The 24014-nt window shown below is 50.5% G+C and overlaps 2 protein-coding genes across 62 annotated transcripts in view; one reads left to right on the forward strand and one right to left on the reverse strand.

Annotated features, from left to right (window-relative positions):
- LOC135964355 (NF-kappa-B essential modulator) overlaps positions 1–2802 on the reverse strand; it is a 34813-nt gene extending 32011 nt beyond the window's left edge. For all 49 annotated transcript variants that reach the window (XR_012430117.1, XR_010584209.2, XR_012430116.1 and 46 more), the window contains exon 1: positions 2677–2802. The gene's annotated coding sequence lies outside the window, so the exon portion shown is untranslated. The remainder of the gene's footprint in view (positions 1–2676) is intronic.
- A 387-nt stretch (positions 2803–3189) lies between these two features.
- LOC135964426 (glucose-6-phosphate 1-dehydrogenase-like) lies at positions 3190–23019 on the forward strand. 13 transcript variants are annotated; one of them, XR_012430147.1, is made up of 4 exons: positions 3190–3418; positions 4251–4378; positions 20553–20736; positions 20910–23019. XR_012430147.1 is itself a non-coding variant. In XM_065538038.2 (3 exons), exons 1-3 carry the CDS (start codon positions 3307–3309, stop codon positions 20571–20573), a joined length of 261 nt encoding a protein of 86 aa, XP_065394110.1. In that variant the 5' UTR covers positions 3190–3306; the 3' UTR covers positions 20574–23019. The 13 variants fall into 13 exon arrangements, 11 of the variants coding, with proteins under 11 accessions (XP_065394110.1, XP_065394112.1, XP_065394108.1 ...); XR_012430148.1 differs by having other exon boundaries at positions 22857–23019; XM_065538038.2 differs by having other exon boundaries at positions 20553–23019.
- The last annotated feature ends 995 nt before the right edge of the window (positions 23020–24014 follow it).

Consider the following 24014-nt stretch of genomic DNA (forward strand, 5'->3'; position numbering starts at 1 on the left):
CTCTAAGATCCCCGACAGTCCCCAAAACTCAGATCTACCCAAGGCCGCCTCTGTTATCAGCTGATGGCAAATCCATCCTCCAGCTGTCAAGTCTTTTTTGATTCTCTCTCTCTCTCTCTCTCTCTCTCTCTCTCCTCTCTCTCTCTCTGTCTCACACACACACACACACACACACACACACACACACAAAGAGCACATCTAATCCATCAGGAAATCCTGTCAAAATGTATCCCCTGACCCATCTGATCACACTAAGCAATTAACATTAACTATTTTAGGTGTCATAATGATATTGTGGTTGTTTTTCAGAGTCCTGTCTTAGAGAGAGGCACACTTAAATATTTAAAGATGATGTCTGAATTCACCTCCAAATAATGGGAAAACTCCTAGGTATATACCCGAGAGAAATGAAAACACATGTCTCCACATGAATGCTTGTAGCAGCATTACTCATAGCAGCCAGAGAGTAGAAACAACCCAAATGTCCACCAACTATGAATAAACAAAATCTAGTACATCCACATGCTATAACATGAACAAATCTTGCAAATATGCTAAGAGAAATAAACAAGTCACAAAAAACTAAACACTGTATGATTCTATTTATATGAGATGTTTATAACAAGCAAATCCATAGAGACATAAAGTGGATTAATGGTTACTGGGGAGAGCCATTTAGAGCTAAAGGGTATGGGGTCTCTTTGGGGGGGTGATGAAAATGTTCTGTGAATACACATACCACAAACCATTGAATTGTACACTTTAAATTGATGAACTGTGTGACATGCTAATGATATCTCAAGCTGTTATTGAAAATAATAATGGTGGCCAGGCATGGTGGTTCACACCTGTAATCCCAGCACTTTGGGAGGTCATGGCGGGTGGATCACTTGAGGTCAGGAGTTCGAGACCAGCCTGGCCAACATGGCGAAACCCTGTATTTACTAAAAATACAAAAAAAAAAGAAAAAAAAAATAGGTGGGAGTGATGGTGCATGCCTGTAATCCCAGCTACTTGGGAGTCTGAGGCAGGAGAATCGCTTGAACCTGGGACATGGAGGTTGCAGTGAGCCAAGATTATGCCACTGCACTCCAGCCTGGGTGACAGAGTGAGACTGGGTCTCAAAAAAAAAAGAGGCCAGGCACGGTGGCTCATGCCTGTAATCCCAGCACTTTGGGAGGCCGAGGCAGGCAGATGACAAGGTCAAGAGATCAAGACCATCCTGGCCAACATGATGAAACCCCATCTCTACTAAAACTACAAAAATTAGCTGGGCGTGGCGGTGCACGCCTGTAGTCCCAGCTATGTGGGAGGCTGAGGCAGGAGAATCGCTTGAACCCAGGAGACGGAGGTTGCAGTGGGTGGAGATCACACCACTGCACTCCAGCCTGGCTACGGAGGGAGAATCTGTCTCAAAAAAAAAAAAAAAAAAAAAAAAGAAAGAAAAGAAAAAAATAATAATGGGAGAGAATTGCGAGGGGTATAAACAAAATTAGTCACAAGTTGATAACTTCAATTGTTGAAGTTGGGAGCTGTGAATGTAAGATTTACTATACTGGCCGAGCACAGTGGCTCACACCTGTAATCCCAGCACTTTGGGAGGCTGAGGCAGGCAGATCACCTGAGGTCAGGAGTTCAAGACCACACTGGCCAACATACAGTGAAACCCCGTCTCTACCAAAAATACAAAAAATAGCTGGGCGTAGTGGCGCATGCCTGCAGTCCCAGCTACTTGGGAAGCTGAGGCAGAAGAATCGCTTGAACCCAGGAGGAGGAGGTTACAGTGAGCTGAGATCGTGCCACTGCACTCAAGCCTGGGCGACACAGCGAGACTCCATCTCTCAAAAACAAACAAACTAAAAAGATTTACTATACTAATTTTTCTACTTGTGTACATTTTTGAAATTTTCAATAATAAAATGCTCAAAGCACTGTCTCTGAGCTGGATTACTGCAATTACCTCTTAATAGGTCGCCCTTCTTTTACCCTTGCCCACTATGGTCTGTTCTCCCCACCACTGCTAGAACGATCAGTGTAAGACGTAATTCCGATCACATTCTTTCTCTACTGAGAACCCTACCATGGCTCCCCGTTGCCTTCTGCGTAAAAGTCAACCTCCCTACAACGGCCTACAAGGCCCTGTACCATCGGGTACCCCATCCCTTCCTCTCCAACTATGCTCCCCTCCCTCACTCTGCTCCAGCTATAGTGACCTCCGTGCTATTCCTCTAATGTGCCAGGACAGCCCATTCATTCTCAGATCACAGAAACAGTATGAGAACAGGCAGATGTTGTCTTGCAAAACGAGAAAACAGGCACATGAGATCAGATACCTAGCTGCCAAACTATATTTGAGGCATTTTCGAAGAATTTAACGACCCTGATCGAGCGCAGTCAACTTTGGAGAACAGAAAATGTCTCTGAACTAGAGAAGTCCTCGCACAAGGAGTAGGGTCAGACCCCGCAGTGGAAGAGAAGGGAGGAGCAGAAACAGTCCAGCTCGCCGCCCAAGTAACCTGGGTCCTGAATCGGCCCGCCTTGGCCAGTGCTCCAGAAGCGCGCGGCAGGAACGGGCTGGGGCCCAAGACAGATGGGGGAGCCTGAACGTTCGGGGGAGTCTCGGAAGCGGCGGAACACCCACCGATGGAACCCTGTCTTTAGGGAAAAGGACCACACCTGTCAGCAGAGTCCGTCAGACGTGAGAAGGGTGGGAGCGGCGGACTGTGAACGCAGGTAGGGCCCCGGCGCTCCGAGAAAGTTCCAGTTCCGCGGTCGCCCTTTCCTTCTCCGCTGTCGAAATCCCCGCTTCCGGCTTCCGGTGTCATAGCTGTGGGATCCGGAAGTAAAAACATACAAGCCCCGCCCCGGGAACACGGGAAGCCGGCGAGAAGTGCGAGGTCGCGGTAAGGCCGCATCCCGCTCCGGAGAGAAGTCTGAGTCAGCCAGGCTCTGCAGGCCCGCGGAAGCTCGGTAATGATAAGCACACCGGCCACTTTGCAGGGCGTCACGGCCTACACGCCCCCTCGTCTCTCGGACGGCGGCGTCTAGCCTCGGGGCGCTCGGCCGCCCCGCCCTCTCCGGGGGAGGAGTCAAGAAGAGACTGCCCAATAGGGCCGGCTTGACCCGCGAACAGGCGAGGGTTTCCGGGGGAGCGGCGCGCCAGAAGGCCCCGCCCAGGAGCCGAGGGACAGCCCAGAGGAGGCGTGGCCACGCTGCCGGCGGAAGCGGAGCCCTCCGCGAGTGCGGGAGGCCGCCGAGGCAGGCGGGAAAACCGGACAGTAGGGGCGGGGCCTGGCCTGGGCGGCGATGGGGATGCGGGAGCACTACGCGGAGCTGCACCCGTGCCCGCCGGACATTGGGGATGCGGAGCAGCGGCAGCGGGTATGGCAGGCAGCCGGCGGGCCGGCCTCCAGCGCAGGTGCCCGAGGGGCGGGGCTGGCCTGGGATGCGCGCGCACCTGCCCTGTCGCCGCCCCGCCCGCACGAGGGGTGGCGGTCGAGGCCCCGCCCCGCACGCCTCGCCTGAGGCGGGTCAGCTCAGCCCAGGCGCCCGCCCCCGCCCCCGCAGATTAAATGGGCCGGCGGGGCTCAGCCCCCGGAAACGGCCGTACACTTCGGGGCTGCGAGCGCGGAGGGCGGCGGCGACGAAGCGCAGGTAACCGGGCGGGCGGGCGCCGCGCAGCCGGAGGAGCGTACTGCCCGGCGCTGCGCCGCGCGGCGGTAAAACACACGCTGTTTGTTCGAGAGGGTCTTAATCCGTTTATACCCCGCACCTCTTCTCTTGAGCCCCTGAGACCCCGAGAGCGAAGGGGACTTGCCGGCCGGGGTCTCCCAGCTTGGCAAGGGGAGGGCTGGAGCTGAACTCCGGCATCTGCATCATGTCCCTTGGTCCAGGTCATTGTGGAGTTCCCGCTACAGTCGGGAATGAATGGTCCTGGGCGCATAATTCCGTGCCCCACAAGGATTTTACTTGGTTGTCCAGAATTTACGCTCTAGCCGGAATCCACCAATGCTTTGGGTAATTTTGTAATGTACACCCTGAATGAAGGTTGCCTGGGAGAGTGTGGCTGGAGCCCAGAGCCAGCAGTTTCTAACCCATCAAGCACTCCCCAATGCCCAGCCGTTCACAAGGAGTGGCTTGGGTGATCAGGTGTCATCCCGGTGAGACCCCAGAGGAACTCTCAAGAAAAGGGCTAACTTCTCAATGCTCTCCTGTTCTTCTGCCTTGTTAACGAGCCTCTCTTCTACCAGACAGCGTCATGGCAGAGCAGGTGGCCCTGAGCCGGACCCAGGTGTGCGGGATCCTGCGGGAAGAGCTGTTCCAGGGCGATGCCTTCCATCAGTCGGATACACACATATTCATCATCATGGGTGCATCGGTGAGTCTCTCCCAGGCCCCAGTCTTAAAAGCCAGGAAGTGCCTGCTCCATGCCTCAGCTTTTCCAACTAATTGTTGCAGGACCACACAGGCTCTGCTAAGTTGAGCTCCTCCTCCCGCTCCTGCTAGTGTGCCAGGATCATCCCAGCTCTACCTGATGTGCATGTGCACTTGCAAGACATTTCTTTTTTTTTTTTTGGAGACGGAGATTCGCTCTGGTCGCTCAGGATGGAGTGCAGTAGCCCAATACTGGCTCACTGCAACCTCGGCCTCCTGTATTCAAGCGATTCTCCTGCCTCAGCCCCCCGAACAGCTGAGATTACAAGCATGCACCACCACACCCGGCTAATTTTTGTATTGTTAGTAGAGACAGGGTTTCACCATGTTGGTCAGGCTGGTCTCAAACTCCTGACCTTAAGTGATCCGCCCGCCTCGGCCTCCAAAAGTGCTGGGATTACAGGTGTGAGCCACTGCACCTGGCCACAGGACATTTCCGAACCCTGTGCCTAGCCTCTGAATGTAGCCCTTAGTCCTGGAGTTGCAGGCTCTTTAGGGACTGTCTAGATGGACTTCTTGGGGAAAACAGGGAATGCTATTCATTCTGTGGTTTATTTGAAACCTCTTCATGCCTTAACAAGTGAGTTCCAAAGGCAGGATCTGAGGCCTGATCTCTGCCTCTTCACTAACACTTCAAGTTCTGTCAATACAAACACTCAACCTTTCTTTAAACGCTATCTCTTTGCCTCAGTTTTGAAAGCCTACCAAGAAGCTCTGCCTCACCCCACCTGGCCCCAATTGTCCAGCTTGTGGAACCGCCATTTTGCACTCATAGGAAAGACCAAAGAATAGTATAGCATGAGGATTTCCGTGGGAGGGGAAGGAGGGGTGGTCCTAGGACAACCATCACCCCAGACTAGAGCACCCTCCCCTGTGTCCCATGGGGCAGTGAGACTATGCAGGGGCTGGTGGAACAAGGGCTTCATCTCAAATTACACGTGGTCTCAGTTTTCACTTTTAACCCTGGATGCACTCAAGAATCTGTCTGCTCACTACTGTATGACCACCTTTGCCATTAACTTACCTTGTAACTTGAGAAGGAGCTCTGTCAAAACTAGTTAGCTCTGCCACATTGTGCACCCCTCAGTGCTGGATGAGCTCAGTGGTTCTTTGTTCACATAGACAACGCGTTGTCACACTTTGCCAAACCTACTCCTTGACACCTTTGTACTTCTGATCAGAACTTAGAAAAGGAGAGCCAAAAAGGAATGAGGCAGCCGAGGGAGAAGGGCTCTGCCAGTGGGAGAGTAAGGAGGGGCCGTTGTCTTTTGACTCCCCGTAAGCCTGAGACCCGGGAGAGGTACCCAGGTGGAGCCCACAGTAGATTGGACTTGGCCTTATCCCCAGCCTCAGCCTGGTCCCCTCAGAAGAGCCATACCTGGCCGGGCGTGGTGGCTCACGCCTGCAATCCCAGCACTTTGGGAGGCCGAGGCAGGTGGATCACCTGAGGTCAGGAGTTTGAGACCAGCCTGGCCAACATGGCAAAACCCAGTCTCTACTAAAAATACAAAAATTGGCCAGGTGCGGTGGCTCACGTCTGTAATCCCAGCATTTTGGGAGGGCGAGGCAGGCGGATCACAAGGTCAAGAGATCGAGACCATCCTGGTCAAGATGGTGAAACCCCATCTCTACTAAAAATACAAAAATTAGCTGGGCGTGGTGGTACGTGCCTGTAGTCCCAGCTACTCAGTAGGCTGAGGCAGTAGAATCGCTTGAATCAGGGAGTCAGAGGTTGCAGTGAGCTGAGATCGTGCCACTGCACTCCAGCCTGGCTACAGGGCGAGACTCTATCTCAAAACAAAAAGAAAAAGGCTGGGCGCAGTGGCTCACGCCTGTAACCCCAGCACTTTGGGAGGCCAAGGCAGGTGGATCACGAGGTCAGGAGATGGAGACCATCCTGGCTAACACGGTGAAATCCCGTCTCTACTAAATATACAAAAAATTAGCCGGGCGTGGTGGCGGGCGCCTGTAGTCCCAACTATTCGGGAGGCTGAGGCAGGAGAATGGCGTGAACCCAGGGGGCAGAGCTTGCAGTGAGCAGAGATCGCACCACTGCGCTCCAGCCTGGGTAACAGAGTGTGACTCCGTCTCAAAAAAAAAAAAAAAAGAAAAATAACAAAAATTAGCTAGGTGTGGTGGCACCCATCTGTAATCCCAACTACTTGGGAGGCTGAGGCAGGAAAATCGCTTGAACCCGGGAGGTGGAGTTTACAGTGAGCCGAGATGGCGCCACTGCACTCCATCCTGGGCGACCGAGTGAGTGAGACTCCATCTCAAAAAAATAAATAAATAAAAAGAGCCGTACCTTCATCGGCCACAAACCTTAACAGCTAGGACTCTGACTGTTAAGCCCTTAGTCCAAGAAGCAGACTGGAGGAGAAGGTAACTGAGGTTGCTTTCTCCTCCTTTCCCCGTCCCCACCCCATGCTGCCACAGGGACACTGCAACAGAGCAACTCAGACCGTAATGATGGCTTATGACTCCAGGCCTTCAGCTCTTATTAGACACCTCATTGAGAGCATGCAAACTTGCTGTGTGACTTGGAGCAAGTGTTTTCCTTTCCCTGAACCTCAGCATTTCGTATAGCAAATGACAGCTTTTGAAAAGAGTGCCCAGGGTCCTTAGGCTTTTCCAAGCTGATTGTGTCATTTCACTGCCTTCGCCTGTGGCCAGCTTGGGGTTGGGCAACTTTGTTTTGTTGAAATCAGTAGGGTTCCCCTTTGCTCTCTTCTGCTCTGAGAGTGACAACCTGAGGCTTTCAAAGCAGAAATAGGAAGTGCCAGCTCCAGCACTGTGGGTAGGGGACAAGGGGTCCTGTCTCTGAAGAGCCTCGTGGTTTGTTTCTTCCTCTTCCTGCTGGAGGGGGAGGTGGGAGGTGGTGTGCTCAGGCAGCACCTGGAACAGCTCCCGCTCCCAGGCTCCTTCTGCTCTTGATGCCTCACTCAATGTGGGAGGTAGGCAGGGTGGCACTTGAGGGCACACGATCCTAGAATGTGCTGCTCCAGGAAAGCAGCCCATTCTCCATTCATTCAGCAGACAGCGATTGGGTACTTCTGGGCCACAACAGCCAGTCCCTGCCCTCCTCATGGGACCTATGTGTTATTGTGGCCAGGAAACCATGGCAAGTAAGCAGACGAGCAAGAGCACAGGCTGGCGTGTGTTTCAGAAGATACACGTGGGCCGTGTGTCCCCAGCCCCCCAGAGCACATAGATCCCACGAGGAGGGCCTGGAGAGCACCCACACAGAAGGAAGAGCAAATGCCCGGAGCCCCAAGTTGGGAACAAGCTCAGCATGACCTAGAAACTGAAAGTAGGCAAGTGGCTGGCAGACCCACAGCCTGGGCAAGCGGGACACCCTGGGGCAGGCTGGACCCACGTGGCCTTCCTCTGTCCCTTCCTCCTCCCTGGCCAGCTTACCTCACACTTGCGCACACACCCAGCTTCCTTCCTGGGGGCCCTGATGGCACCTCAGAGTTACCAAGTGGGCCACTTCCCGCCTTCTCAGGACTCCCACCCCTACCAGAAAGAGAGCCGAGGTACTTACTGCCCCCTTCCAGAAAGCTCTGGCCTTGTAGACCAGTGTGCACCTGGAACAGCATCTTTCCCCACCTGATGGGACCTCGATGAGGCCGGAGAGCCTCACAGGGAGTGAGGGGAAGAGACTGGGACTGAGAGTCTGCAGGGTATTCACCTCTCTGGGCCTTAGTTTCCTCACCTGGATCACAAGGGCCATGGGCTTGGGCTTGATGGGCGTTCAGGACGCATCCCAATGATGAGCCTGTGTGAGGGATGACCCAGCGGCCCCCGCCCCCACTTTCCTCGGAACTTTTCTGGGCTGACTTCCCCTTACTCCATATAGAAAAATCAACTCAAGATGAATTGAAGACTCCAAAACTATAAAAACCCTGAAAGATAACCTAGGAAATACCATTTTGGACATAGGACCAGGCAAAGATTTCATGACAAAGACACAATTGCAACAAAAACATAAATTCACATATAGGACGTAATTAAACTAAACAGCTTCTGCACAGCAAAAGAAACTATCAACAAAGTAAACCGACAACCTACAGAATGGGAGAGCATATTTGCAAACCGTGTATCTGACAAAAGTCTCATGTCCAGAATCTATAAGGAACTTAAATAAAGATGCAAGCAGAAGACAAACAACTCCATTTAAAAGTGGGGAAAGGACATGAACAGACACTTTTCAAAAGAAGAGACACACAGCTAACAAGCACATGAAAAAATGCTCCATATCACTAATCATTAGAGAAATGAAATCAAAACCACAATGAGAAGACAAGAATGGACCAAGATGGTGGAATAGAAGACTCCGCCGTTCATTCCCCTCACAAGGTCACCAATTCAACAACTATGTACGCACACAAAAGAAAACACCTTTGTAAGAATCAAAAATCAGGTGAGCACTTACAGTACCTGGTTTTAACTTCATAGTGCTAAAAAGGGCACTGAGGAAGTAGGACCCCTCACTGATCCCCCAGTTGTGGCAGCGTGGTAAAGAGACCATTTCTGTGCGCTAAGGAGAGGGAAAGCCAGCAATAGCAGAAAGTAAAATCAGACCAAATTTACTTGAGCCTGACCAACATAGAGAAACCTCGTCTCTGGTTAAAAAAAAAAAAAAAAAAAAAGAAGCTGGGCGTAGTGGCACATGCCTGTAATCCCAGTTACTTAGGAGGCTGAGGTAGGAGAATCGCTTGAACCTGGGAGGCGGAGGTTGCAGTGAGCCGAGATCGTGCCATTGCACTCTAGACTGGGCAACAAGAGCAAAACTCTGTCAGAAACAAAGACAGGAAAGAAAGAAAGAAAGGAGGGAGGGAGGGAGGGAGGAAGGAAAAGAAACAAGGCAATTTTAACCTCAGGAAGGAAAAACAGCCTCAGAAATAAATAGAATCTAACAGAACCATAAGTGGGAGAATGAGGAGGGGAAGTAGAGTGCAGAGGAGGGGAAGTAAAATGCATCGGTAATTAATGCCCATAAAATAGCATTCAAGAAAGAGGGGGAAAAAGAGAAGGGAGACAGAGAGAAACCAAGAGAGTTTCTTTCTTTTTTTTTTTTTTGCTGGAGCCTAGGTGACACCCAGAGTTTGGCAGAGGAAACTCTGATTGCGAGTCTGGGTGGCTGGATTTTGCAGGGTGGGGGACCAGAGAGAAGAGAGCTGCAGAGGGAAAGAACCCTGGATATCCACAGAGGGTCCTGCTCGGGTATTCAGCAAACTACCGGTGAGCACAGGTGTGTGAGGAAGCTACCTGAGGCCAGGGAGGGGATCCCCCGAGAAAGTGAAAGGTAACTTTGCTCAGTGCTCAAGCAGGATAGAGATCAGGAGCTGTCCCCACCCTCCAGGGTAGAGAAGCTCTTATTCACTTGGCAGGCATCAGCCAGGATGCCAGGAATGGTGTTACCTCTGTAGGGTGGGAAACTGAAGCCTACAGTAAGAGCTGCTCTGGTCTCACGCAGCACATCTTCAAAGCAAGACTCAGCAGGGTCAAACCGTTTCCAAGTAACTTAACAGCTTCCCAGAACACAGCTCATGGATAACGTCTAGGAATACAGAAATACCCAGCAGCCAAGGAGACAGGCACGACATCTGCCGTCCAATCAACAGCTATCAGGGATACAGAGAAGCAGGAAGATGCAAAGCTCAATGAGGACAGAAATCAATCAATGAAAGGATCCAGAGTGGAAAGGAAGAGGTACAACTGCCTTTATTCTCAGAAAACACATTCGTCTCTGCAGAAAATCCAACCGAATCTACGCAAGAGTTACTAGACTAATTAGTTAGTTTAGCAAATTTGCAGGGCACAGCATATTTTAGAGAGAGCTGCTGCAAGGACCAGTGCAAATTAAAAATAGAGGTTTAATTCTCTCCGTTGAAGATAAGGGAAGAGACTCCTCCACCTCTCGTTTGATAAAGCATTTATTTTAGAGAACTTATACATCCTTTCTCTGTCTTTTTGAAAAGCATGAAGATATTTTTAAGAGCTAATACAGCCTCTTGCCATGTTCATGACCCCAGAAGGTCATTTTCTTTCTTTTTTTTTTTTTTTTTTTTTTTTTTTTTGAGACGGAGTCTCGCTCTGTCACCCAGGCTGGAGTGCAGTGGCCGGATCTCAGCTCACTGCAAGCTCCGCCTCCCGGGTTTACGCCATTCTCCTGCCTCAGCCTCCCGAGTAGCTGGGACTACAGGCGCCCGCCACCACGCCCGGCTAATTTTTTGTATTTTTTTAGTAGAGACGGGGTTTCACCGTGTTAGCCCGGATGGTCTTGATCTCCTGACCTCGTGATCCGCCCGTCTCGGCCTCCCAAAGTGCTGGGATTACAGGCTTGAGCCACCGCGCCCGGCCCAGAAGGTCATTTTCAAGGACCTGGGAATCCTCTCTTTGAAATGTAAACATCAGGGAAGAAAGTGCCCCTATCTCCCAGTTTCCATGGGAGAAGAGTAGCTGAACTTGCTTCGGAAGTGGGCACCTTGCTCAAAGTTGCAAAACTAACCCCTTGCGTAAAGACAGGGGAAATTTATTTTTTCTTTGGATAAAGTCAATTGCATTAGTCTGCTCAGGCAGCTATAACGAGGAACCATGGATGCGTTGACTTAAACAGCAGAGGTTTACTTTCTCACGGTTCTGGAGGCTACAAGTGCATGATGAAGGTGGCAGCAAATTTGGTTTCTGGTGAGGGCTCTCTTCGTGACTTGCAGATGGCCGCCTTCTGGCTATGTCCTCACATGGCCTTGCATCAGTTCGTGCGCACTGAGAGAGAGCACGAGAGCTCTCATGTCACTGATCAAACTGGATCAGAGCCCTGAACCTGTGATTTTGTGGAACCTTAATTACACCCGTAGAGGTCCCGTCTCCAAGTACAGCCACACTGGGGGTAGAACTTCAACATACGACTGGGGGAGGACACAAACATTCAGTCCCTAACACCAATTTAACTGATACACATGGTCACCCCAATTATCAGGTAATTGTAGGATGAACTATGGGCAAGAGATGGCACTGTCAAGTCGTCTCACTTGAGGACTGGTTACTGTTCATCTTGAGAGCATGTATGTCATGGGTTGCATCTACTTGGCTATAGAAAAGGGTCATATTTCCTTCTGTCTTTGCAGTGTTTTAGCAGATTGCCTGTGATGTGCATCACATTGTAGTGCAATGCTTGTTCAATCATGAAACTTTTCTGCCTTTGTGGAGATGTTTTCTACGTTGGCAAGTGATTTTGCCTTTCATTCTATTTTCCCAACACTACAATCCTCCCTCCTCCTTCCCCCAAAAGAAACCACCTTTGCAAAAATTGTGTCTGTGAGACAAATTATGATAGTGAGCTGGGCTAACCCACTCTCCATTTTGCCTCTCCCTTAATTACTCCTGAGATTTTGGGACAAGCTGACTTTGAGAGACAGCATATAGTTTAAATGATAATAGCCCTTCCTGAAAACTCATGAAGCTATGTAAACCTAACAAAAGGCCATCAGGCTGGAGGAGGAGAGGAGCTTGCTTCTGCTAAGGTATTGCCAGCCATTCCTGCATATGACACCACCATGGTAGATTGGCCTTCTGAGACATGTTTTCCGTTTTTTTGCATGTCTGACACCCATGGCTCCACCTGGACCCACCAACCCTTCTCCTGTGTCCCCACCCAGGAGTGATTCAGCCCTCAGGAGGACAGCTTCGACTCCCTATGATTTCATCTCTGCCCCAACAAATCAGCAGCAAGCCTAGCCACCCCCACCCTTTCCCACAAACTGCCTTTGAAAAACCCCTAACCTGGAGGAGATCGATTTCAGTACTAACTCTTGTCTCCCACGTGGCGTGGCTGGCCTCGTGTCTATTTAATTCTTTCTTTACTGCAATGCCATGGTCTGTTTTTGTGCAGCAGGCAGGAGGAGCCCCTTGGGTGGTTACAAATTTGCGGCCTCATCCGGGATCTCCTACTTGTGATTCCTCAGCCCCCCCACCACCTTGATGGACCTGGAGGTGAGCTCTGGTGACTGCTTATTTAACTGAAGGCCATTTCTGGCACTGTCCCTGCTTGTGAGGTGCGGCCAACCACCTCACAGCTTGGGCCCGATTGCAGTGTAGAAACAGTTCCCGGAAAGCCGTCTTTCAACCGCTCTGGTGGGAATTCTAGGCGCGACCAACACCTCCTTCCTTATCCTGGTTAGTTCAGCTTCTTTGGATGCCTCAGTTCGACTCCTTCTGGGATCTGGGTTGTCTCTCCCTAAATAGTAGGAAGAGTCTTCATTTGGGAGATTTCTCCTCAATTGGGGACATTTCTCAGATGGAGAATAGGAGGTTAGTTTGGAAGAATACTCTTAAAAATTCTTGGTCAGGAATATTGGTTTGGAATCTTGGTCCATCTCGTCTCTTTTGTGTGTGTGTTTTGTACATGTGGAGGGGATCTCTCAAGGAACTGCTGATGGAAGTTCCACAGGCCTAACTCGGAGAACCTTCCTTATTTGTCTGGTCACATTCGTTGAGCACTGAAGGAACTGTTAGTGGAAGCTCAACAGGAACAGGCCTGTCTCAGGGTGACCGTCTGCTCTTCATCTTGCCCTGAGACCACCCATCGAATTTCCGGTTGGAGGTCATCCCTCCCCACCTCGAATGGATCAAAGACAATGGGGACCAATGGGGGCAAGTTCGAACCTTGCCAGATTGGATTGCCAGATTGGATTGCCAGATTGATATTGGGTGCTGACCAGGGTGACCAGCGTCGGTTTTGTTACATATATTTTGCTTCGGCTGGGATGGAAAATGTTAAAAGTTTTTTTTTTCATCTGTTGCGCCTCTGGATTTTCCCACCTTTGTCCTCGGGTTGGAGGAAAGATGCTGGGATTCAGGTAGTCAAGTAGTACAAGTTGTAATTGAAGACAATTTAGGAAATGGAAGAAAGCGAAAGTCAGTTGAGTCCTTCCTCAGCATTAACTACTGACAGCATTTTGGAATAGTTTTATAGTTTTCTAATTGTATTAGACGTTAACTTTATAGCAAACACATAAAGGTATAAGGTTTTGCAAGTTAAACGTCCGTTTTTTCCTGAAATTTCTTCCTGCGACATATGACTTCCACCTCTTTCTTAAAAACTTCAAAAACAGGCCGGGCGCGGTGGCGCAAGCCTGTAATCCCAGCACTTTGGGAGGCCGAGACGGGCGGATCACGAGGTCAGGAGATGGAGACCATCCTGGCTAACACGGTGAAACGCCGTCTCTACTAACAAATACCAAAAACTAGCTGGGCGAGGTGGCGGGCGCCTGTAGTCCCAGCTACACGGGAGGCTGAGGCAGGAGAATGGGGTAAACCTGGGAGGCGGAGCTTGCAGTGAGCTGAGATGCGGCCACCGCACTCCAGCCCGGGCGACAGAGCGAGACTCCGTCTCAAAAAAAAGAAAACAAACAAACTTCAAAAACATGTTATTGGAGGGCTGCATGAAAGATCCATTACAATGGAATTGTTGAGCATTTAAATTGCTCTCAGTTTTCCACCTGTTGTAGATAAGGATTCAAAGAGATTCTTGTCTAAAAGTCTCAACAGGAATGGTTGTTTCTTTAACGCGGATTCCAAGAGATAGAAGTACTTTCCATTACATTTCTATTTATGCGTTTAAGGCTCGGGATGTACACAGAATGCTGGTTTCAAAGTATTAATTTTTGTTCCCCCATGCAGCTTTTTGGGAGGCATCTTGCAAAATTGAGAGTTTTTTGCCTGTGGTTCCATGAAATGGAAAAAGGTGGTTTTCCTTTGTGATATGACTTGGCCCCCACTGCTGTGATGTGGCGAGCAGGGTTGCCAGGGCTGCTCAGAGAAAGGGAACCCAGACACCTGGCATGCCGGCAAAAGGGTAAGAAGTCAGACTTCTGGCCTCTCTCTCTCTCTGTGCAAACTGGTGAAGTGAATGAAAAGGAACTCAGACACAGAACAGTAGCTCAGTTTTATTTTCAGCAGTAACATTGCAGCACCAATCCAAACACGTGGGGAGAGAGCAGTGAGGGGCCAGTCCAGGCACACAATTCGCCTCACCCCTCAAAAGCACAAAGTGGCAACTGCTGTTAAGGAATCATTTCCCGCCGGGCGGGCGCGGTGGCTCAAGCCTGTAATCCCAGCACTTTGGGAGGCCGAGATGGGCGGATCACGAGGTCAGGAGATCGAGACCATCCTGGCTAACACGGTGAAACCCCGTCTCTACTAAGAAATACAAAAAATAGCCGGGCGAGGTGGCAGCGCCTGTAGTCCCAGCTACTCGGGAGGCTGAGGCAGGAGAATGGCGTGAACCTGGGAGGCGGAGCTTGCAGTGAGCTGAGATCCGGCCACTGCACTCCAGCCTGGGCTACAGAGCGAGACTCCGTCTCAAAAAAAAAAAAAAAAAAAAAGGAATCATTTCCCTAGGGAAGGATGCACTGCCCAGGACCGACACAGGTTTAGGCCTCAACCCCCTTTTCCGGGCTGACGCTTAGCCAAATTTGGCGGCACCAAGCGCTGCATGGTCCGTATCACCATGGAAAGCTGGTTGAGCAAGAAGATGACGGAAAGTTGGAGGAGACCAGAGTTGTTCGAAATTAATCGGCTAAAAGTGAGAGGAAAGAAAAGAATTTTATTAGAGAGGTGGCCTCCTGTTCCTCCCCCCACCCCCACGTCATTAGACTTAATCCTCAGGCGCCTCGCATAGAGTGCCGACATCAGGCGGCGACAAGCTCAGTGTGTCATACTCCCTCCTTAGACCCAACCCCTAGGCGTCTGCGTGCGGCCAATAGCGCCCCTCTAGTGGAGAGATGGGCCCGGTCCCACTGCCCCTCCCTCCCCGCCCCACCCCGTCTAGAACTTACATAACCAGGTCACTGCCAGTCACCGTGAGCTCCCTGCGGACGCCCCCTCCGAGGTCTTCATATCTTGGGCCCAGATAGTGGCGGGCAATCTCAGCCTCCAAGCTGGACAGGAATGGCACTGTGAGGGTGCTGGTGGAGATTCCGTTAAGGCGATGGCGAGTGTGTGCTTCAGGTCTCCTTCTGCCCAGGCCGCCCTTTGGGCTTCCCAAGACCCCTCCCTATGCCTCTGCAGGCCACGCTCCCCCTCAAAACGTCTTGATGCCAGCTGCGGCAGCTGCTGCCCCCCAGGCTGCTGCGTCCTGCAGCCACCCTTGGTTCCTCCGACTCCTCTTTCTACCCCTCAAGGGCATTCTCCCTGCCCACCCCCTCAAGCCTCTCTCTGCACATCCTCGGCCATCCCCAGGCCAACCTCCACCCCCTGCCCTGACCCTAGGGGCTCCTTGGGAAGGATACAACTGCCACTCCTGGCGTCCTGAGCCTCCTGCGGAGGCTGAGGCTGAGGCTGGGGCCAGGGCCTGGGCCTCTTCACCCTGCCCTGGGGCTTGTGAGGAGCCCTCAGCCTGGGGAGCTTCCCCAGCAGCACCGCTCTCAGATCCTGCGAAGCCCCAACCTCCAGCGTCTTCGGGACCTCCATGGCCTCCGGGGCCTCCAGCACCTCCGGGGGCACCAGCGCCTCCGGGAGCACCAGCACCGCCCTCCGCACCACCACTGGCATCATCACCTGCTCCTTTGTCTGAGGCCTGCATGGCCGCCTCGCCTCCACCTCAGAGTTAACGTTGAAGCCGCCTGTCCTCCTGGAGGGCCACTGGTGGGATGAAGCTCCCACACGAAACCCCCGCTTCCCCCACAATGCAAAGCTGGATGCCCACGGCGCCTACGCGTGAACAGGCCCCTGTCATGTGGTGGATTCCGCCCTCCCACCCACGGGCCCCTGGGTAGCCCAGTTGGCCCTGGAGAACCGGAAGCTACCTCAGGAGGCTCCACCTCTTTGGTGCATGACGTGCCTCTGGCTGCTCAGGGCGCCTGCGCAAACAGGCCCCTGGCATGTGGTGGCTCCTGGCCCCTGGGAGACCCTGTTAGCCCTGGAGAGCCCAATGCTCCCTCAGGAGGCCTCGCTTCTTGGCTTCTCAGAGCGCCTGTGGAGGTAGACTTACGACTACTGGACAAGAGAGGCTGGGGACAGGCCAGGGATGGGAAGTGGGGAAGGGAGTGGAGGGAGTCCAGACGGGAGGGCAGAAAGATGGGGCAGTGTGTGGTGGCGTAAATGGGCTCCAGAGACCTTCGAGGGACTCAGCCTGGGGGCGAGATTTGCCACCACGCTTTGGGCCTTGCACCGTGTGTGCAGAGAGGGGAGAAACACTTGTCCACGGCCCGTGGTCCCTCTGTGAGTCTAAAGGTGCTCGTCTGTTAATGGCCAGGGGAAGGAGAGCAAGCTGGGGGATACTGGGTCAGTCCGAAAGGCTCTGCCAGTCTTAAACTGTTCAGACTCCAAGAACACCAGTGTTTCTAATAACCATTCATTCGAGTGGGCACCTGTCTTTCAAGCAACCGGCTCGCTTGGGCCAAGCTAGAAACTTACCTCCCATGAGGATGGATGCCCAAAGCCCCCAATTGCCCGTGCAGGCACCACAAGAGGTGAATGCAAGCTTCCCACTCCCGAGGCCTTCACAGCATCTCCCTGTACCCTCCTGGCCTCCCTGCAGCCGCATCTCTCCTCTCCATCTCAGGGAGACCTCCTCCCTGTGAGTGGCCGAATTCCCCAGGGGCTCTCACTCTCACCAGGATGCAGGAGCATCAGCCGCTATGCTTGTCCTCCTCTCAAGCCTAGGTTTGGTAAAGGCTTCTCTTGGTGTCCAACCATCCCTTGTTGACAGTGGTATGCTGGTAAATGTTTGATAACTGGTTGTCTGAGGTGGGAAGGGCGGGGCAGGGGAGTGGTAGAAGGTATGTCTACACCTATGTATGTAACTATATTATAATTTCGACTCCCATTTGGAAGGTGTCGCACACAATTGACAAACAGTCATAAAATACAAAACATTCTTGATTGTAAAATCCGTACACAGAATGGATTCTCACAGGCTGCTTCCGTGACTTTTTCCCAGACTCTTGTGTTTGTGATCACTCTGTGGTTGCAGGCGATGAAGGATAGGGGTTCTCACATGAATGTTGGTTGATATTTTCATTTAGGTTAACGACACAGACAAAAGTGAAAGAAGACCCTTCACGTGTTAATAAATGCCATGAAAGACCTCTTTGCTGAGCCAGATAATAGTTTTTGAATGCTAGGAAACTATTTCCTCAAATTGTGAGGCTACTCACCTTGTGACCACGACAGACGATGTGGTGCACTTTAAAGGTTAATTTCCATCATTAATATTTTCACCATCATGTGCTTAAGACTGGGAAGTCAACAAAACAGTAAGTGGAGCCCTGAATTGCAGTATTCACCATTGTCCGTGGTGTAAATACTCCCAACATGGATGATGCCAAGTAACAAATATGTCATCGCTCCTCACAGAGTCGGGAAGATGTGGACCATATCACACAGCTATACAGTATTTGCAGCACACAGATGCCATAGGCGTGAATAACCACAAGGGCACGGATATCAGTAAAATAATTAGAAAATAATCAGTTCTTATATAAATCATCTTAGTTATTTCTTATTGTTTCTTAAAGTAATCTTTTAGTTGAATCTTTGTGGGTACTTTAGTAGCGGTACATGTTTCTGGGGCACATGAGATGTTTTGAGATAGGCATGCAATGCGTAACAATCACATTGTGGAAAACGGGGTACCCATCCCCTCAAACATTTATCCTTTGTGTTACAACGATGCAATTACACACTTTCAGTTATATATATCACCTTAGAGATTCACACAATTTGTTGAATTGTAAGTTTATGCAGCAAACAAACAATTTGGAAATGGTACCAGTTGACAACTGGCTCCCACATTTCGGACAATGCAACAGCCAGCTCTCAGGAGCCCATATGGGGCAGCTCCAGCACTCCCACCGAGGAGAAGAGCACACCTCTCCCCTACTCACACCTCTCCCCTACTCACACCTCTCTAGACAGTCCTTTTATTAAATGCTCTTCAGTTAAATATGTTAGAGCGTGCCACCTGGTTCCTGCCGTGCCCCGACTAACACTCCAAAGGTAGATGCAGGCATCTTATTATAGAACTACACGGGCACATCTTCGTGTATCAGTTGGGGTGTGAGTGCAGATAACGGAAACCTCTCTGGCTAGTTTGGCACCGGGACCTTAACACACAGAGCCAGTTGCTTACAAAATCGTTCAAAGACCTGTCAGAATGAAATGTAGGCTGCAACTCTGGAAGTGACTCCCAGAACACCACAGAACTGACCTGCCCAGGAGCCAGTGCCTGTGCCACACGTGGAAGGTAGAGAGTCAGGAGGCTGCTGGCTCCACCTTTGGTCCTGGGAACACAGCGCCTTTGCTGTGGGTCAAGGATCAGGAAATTTCCTCTCTAATATAGGTTCCAGAGCCACTCTGCAGCTGCTAGGTCTGAACGGGCCATGAAAAAGGATGCCTTGGACCCAGTGGTGTGCCAGTCCAGGTTGAACAGTGGGCTCTCGAGAGGCAGGGAGGAGCCCTGACTGGTGGCATTTGCTGACTGCCTTGGTGTACGTACTCCCACCGAGGCCGATTGTGGAGTCTCCGGAGTGGAGTTGTGAAGAGATGTTCCCCCTGGGCTGTCACCACCAGCAAGTACAGGCTGGCTCCGGCACACCTCTGCATGCCTGCCTCGCACCACACGCAGAATCTCGGCTAACACTGACACAAAAACCGGAGTCTCTGTGACCTACAGAGAGGACAGAGGCTGCTGATTCCACCTCAATTTGCCCTCCAAGTCACCTGCTAGTGCAAACAATTGTCCAGGTCTAGACCGCATACATACTGTGAGGCTGCACAGAATGCCACTTCAAAAGGGGCCAGGGACATGACGTTTTGTTTTTTTTTTTTTTTTCTTTTTTTTTTTTGAGACGGAGTCTCGCTCTGTGGCCCAGGCTGGAGTGCAGTGGCCAGATCTCAGCTCACTGCAAGCTCCACCTCCCAGGTTTACGCCATTCTCCTGCCTCAGCCTCCCGAGTAGCTGGGACTACAGGTGCCCGCCACCTCGCCCGGCTAGTTTTTTGTATTTTTTAGTAGAGACGGGGTTTCACCGTGTTAGCCAGCATGGTCTCGATCTCCTGACCTCATGATCCGCCCGTCTCGGCCTCCCAAAGTGCTGGGATTACAGGCTTGAGGCACCGCGCCCGGCCCGACGTTGTTATTTCTTTAACATCTGCTGTATGAGAAGGCTGAGGAGCCGAGCCACTGAATGCACCATGGCTCTCCCTTGGGTTACTCCACATCCATAAGTATATTTGTATTAGATATATGTATATGTATGTGTATACTTGTTTCACAAAGTGTTTAGACAAAGCCTTGCTCTTTTAACCAAGTACAAATTAAAGAATCTCTGAGTCCAACTATGACCTGTAAGCCCTGCTTCAGGATACCCCAATGTTTTGGCTAAACCAGTGTCTAAACTCTATGTATTGATTTATGACTTTGCCTGTAACTTCTGCTTCCTTTGAAATGTATAAAATAGAGCTGCAGTCTGACTGCCTCGGGGCCACTGCTCAAGTCTCGGGTTCGTGTCTTCTCCAGGCTGCGATCATTCATATTGGCTCAGAACACACCTCTTTGAAATAGTTTACAGATTGTGCTTTTGCTGCCAACAATGATGCTGGTTTGAGAGCCTATCATCTGTAGACTAAATTACAAAATGGCGGAGAGAAGGTGGGGAAGGGGGGAAATGAACTAATACAAATAAAATTATGTGCCAAATAACAACGAAGTAAAGTAGACATGACCTCCTGTGATCCTCATTTTTGGAATTACATACATACCCATAGTTGGCCTCAGCGAACATATTGGCTGATTATGATTTTTCACTCGGTGGGTGACACAGGCTTCTGTTCCTGAGGGGTCTGAGCCCTTTTTGGGCCTGTCTAGGAGTTGTCACCTTCCACCAAATTTTACCACTGTAGATAGCAATATTAGCAAATGTTCCCTAAAATTCGGTGAATCTCAGAAATATTTTGCTGTGACCCCACATATGTAGCAGAAATTATATCTCTTCTTGACAGTCAGGGTCCATTACCTAGCCAACACAATAATCCTCCTCTCATTTGTTAGCTCAGTACCACAGGGATCCCAGATTTTCAGATTACAGTCTCTAATCCATTTCATTGCAGCTTTCGAGTAGGACATGGTGATGGTGAATGAGCCCGTAGTACATCCGTAGATGGTGGTGTTGGCGAAACCGCGGCAGTGGAGAGCATGTGTATACACAGAAAAAGCATCTATTCCAAAGAGAAAAACTTGCTGCCCCCTGCAGAATGGAAGGGGTTTGATATGATATAATCATCTTTTCACCAGGTAGGTCTGAATGTCTGTAACCCCAAATTTCATATGTTGAAACCTAATCACCGATATGATGTTATTGCAAGTGGAGCCTTGAATGGTGATTAGATCAAGAGGGCAGAGACCTCAAGAATGGGATTAGTGTCCTCATAAAAGAGACCCCTGAGAGGTTCCATGTGCAAACACAGTTAGAAGGCACCATCTATGAACCAGAATGTGGGCTGACACCAAACACCAAATCTGCTGACTCCTTGATCTTGAACCTTCCAGCCTCCAAAACGGTAAGAAATAAATTTCTGTTGTTTATAAGCTACCCAGTCTATGGTATTGTGCTGTGGCAGCCTGAATGGGCTAAGACAGACCCCTGTGGGATGAGCCCATATATGAGGCTCTGCTGTTGGGAGATTTGGCACTTGGTGAAGACCATGTTGTTGAGCCCGTGAGTAACTTCCATTTCTGTCCTCATGGCCACATTTGTCATGAGCCCACTGAGCAAGAATCGGAGTAACTGAGGAAGGAAGTTAACTCACATCCCCAGAGCAGGTCATCACATCCACGTGAGTACCAAAAGCACCTCGGGAACGCACACAAGGGATGTGCATTTCCTGGTATTCTAGGCCCAATCTGGGAAGTCCATCCACATGCCTCTTCTCCAAGATGCCTTGCTGTCAATCTTCCAATATTGTTACTTCCAAGTCACCACCATATGAACAAACTCTTATAAACTTCCCATTGACTCAAATAGATCTATGCTTTTAGCACCTTCCTTCTGGGCAGAATGAACAGTAAGATGCAATTATCAAGATGTGTCCTCAACAATAATTATGAAGACTTGTTGAATGTGCCATGAGCGGTTCTTGAAGGGAAATTTAAAGTTTTGAAGGCTTAGAATAAACAAACAATGACTGAAAAGAATGACCTAAGCCTACAAGTCTATACGTTAGAAAAAGAGCCGAGTAAAGGCAGGGACAGTAGTGCAAGATATCCCTTCCTGATTGATGGATAAAACAAACGTTACAAGTCATAATAGCGGCCAGGCATGGTGGCTCATGCCTGTAATCTCAGCACATTGGGAGGCCAAGGCGGGCGGGTCACGAGGTCAGGAGATCGAGACCATCCTGGCTAACATGGTGAAACCCCGTCTCTACCAGAAATACAAAAAATTAGCGGGGCATGATGGTGGGTGCCTGTAGGCCCCGTGGTGTCTAGCGTGGGCCCCAAGGCTTGGTGACTTCAGGGACTTCATCACGGCACCGTCCGCCTCATTGCGTCAAGAAAAGGTGCCAATTAGAACAAGTTTCAGAGGAAAAATACGGCCTCCAGTGAATTGAACAGGCTAATTTAAACTTTGGCAAACTGGCTCACTCCGGAGCTCATTAGAAATTTTCCTCAACAGCAAGTAATGAATAACTTTCTTAATCACTTTCTGCTTATAAATGTAATACATGTTCACTGTAAAAGAAGAGGAAATGTGGGCAAGTTTGGAAGAGAAAATAAAAAACCAACCATTATCTCGCCGCCAAGGATAACGACAATGAAAATGTGGTGTATTTCTGGATAAATGAGCTGATTCTTGTCTAGTGCCTACGACAGTGGTTTGGGACGTGGTAACCACCCAACAAATGTTACTGGTTATCATTATTCTCATTGCTAGTAGGCTTAGAACAGTCTTTTCCGATGCTATCCCTCCCCCAGCCCCCCACCCCCGACAGACCCCGGTGTGTGATGTTCCCCTCCCTGTGTCCGTGTGTTCTCATTGTTCAACTCCCACTTATGAGTGAGAACACGCAGTGTTTGGTTTTCTGTTCCTGTGTTAGTTTGCCGAGAATGATGGTTTCCAGCTTCATCCACGTCTCTGCAAACGACACGAACTCATTCTTTTTCATGGCTGCATATGTGCCGCATTTTAAAAATCCGGTCTAACATTGATGGGCATTTGGGTTGGTTCCAAGTCTTTGCTATTGTGAACAGTACTGCAATAAAACATACGTGTGCATGTGTTTTTATAGTAGAGTGATTCATAATCCTTTGGGTATATACCCAGTAATGGAATTGCTGGGTCAACGAGTTGATGGGTGCAGCAAACCAGCATGGCACATGTATACCTATGTAACAAACCTGCACATCGCACACAGGTACCCCAGAACTTAAGGTATAATAATGGAAAAACGAAAGAAAGAAAGAAAGAAAGAGAGAAAGAGAGAGAAAGAAAGAAAGAAAGAAAGAAAGAAAAGAAGGAAGAAAGAAAGTCTTTTCCATTCCAACAATCAAATAAAGTTCATCTAAATTTTCTTCCAATGTTTTCACTTTTATTGTGTCTATATTAGGTCAATACATTCTAAACTCTTCAGACACTATAGCAATATTTCTCTATATAGCATTCCCCCTCCCCCGTGCTTCTACTGAGATACGTATCGGCAGCCTGAGAAGTCGGTGTTCCTTTGTCCACACTCATCGCTGTGCATCCGTTCCATTTCATTCGCTCCACAGTCAGCCGCACCTCAGAGTTGTCCTTCAAAGGGTGAGAGACTAAGACAGTTATCCAGTGACTCTTGGCCGCATCAGTGGGGGGCTGTGTCCAAGGGTACAAATTCCCCCGAGCTTCCAGGCCCACCCTGTGCAGGGCACAGGAAAAAAAGGAGATGTGTCGGGAGCTGCAGGAGGGGCGCTGGCACAGGGCACAGAGGTGCCCATCCCAGCAGCTGAGAGTCAGAAGGCACGTGCAGGGGGCCCAGAGGCTCAGCAGGATCTGAAATGTGAGAAGATGTCTACAAACACAGAGGTGCAGGAGGACGCCGGAGATGACAGTCACTGGAGGGGCTCTGAGACGTGCATAGAAAACAGGACAGAGCTTGGCAGCAGCACTCATTTGTCGCCCTGCCACACACAGCCTGTGTTTTCTCCTTGACGGCCCCATCTCAGTAGGACCCAATAATGCCAACGCCTGGAGATCCCCCTGGACAATGGTCTTTGTCCTCCACATCTGGTCCTCCCCTACACCTGGCGCTTGGACCTGCTAAGGAGCTCTTTCCAGCTTTCTAGACACCTGTGGAATCCCTTCACCCATCCTTCCCCGCCAGTGTGGCTGCTCTCCAGCCCACTCTCATCCTGCTCTCCCGCCAAGTGCCTCGGCTCCAGGGGGACGAGGCTTTCCCTGGGCTGCTGCCTTCCCTGCTCCCTTCCCAGTCCCCAGAAGGGTGCCGGCTGCAGAGGCCTCCAGAGCAGAGCCTTGCTCACCGCATCAGCTCCAGCTGGAGGAGGTTCCCCCTACCTCCTGTACCCCAACCCCTTCT

The sequence above is a fragment of the Macaca fascicularis genome, chromosome X (genome assembly GCF_037993035.2).
Source record: "Macaca fascicularis isolate 582-1 chromosome X, T2T-MFA8v1.1".
Taxonomy (NCBI): Eukaryota; Metazoa; Chordata; class Mammalia; order Primates; family Cercopithecidae; genus Macaca; species Macaca fascicularis.

What these genes read in the sequence shown, in the direction of transcription:
- LOC135964426 (XM_065538032.2), top strand. Translation starts at nt 3,307, where the DNA reads ATGGGGATGCGGGAGCACTACGCGGAGCTGCACCCGTGCCCGCCGGAC. An exon ending in CGGGCCGGCCTCCAGCGCAG is followed by an intron (nt 3,419 to 4,250) that starts GTGCCCGAGGGG and finishes CTCTTCTACCAG; the next exon opens with ACAGCGTCATGGCAGAGCAG. An exon ending in TCATCATCATGGGTGCATCG is followed by an intron (nt 4,379 to 7,546) that starts GTGAGTCTCTCC and finishes TATTGTGGCCAG; the next exon opens with GAAACCATGGCAAGTAAGCA.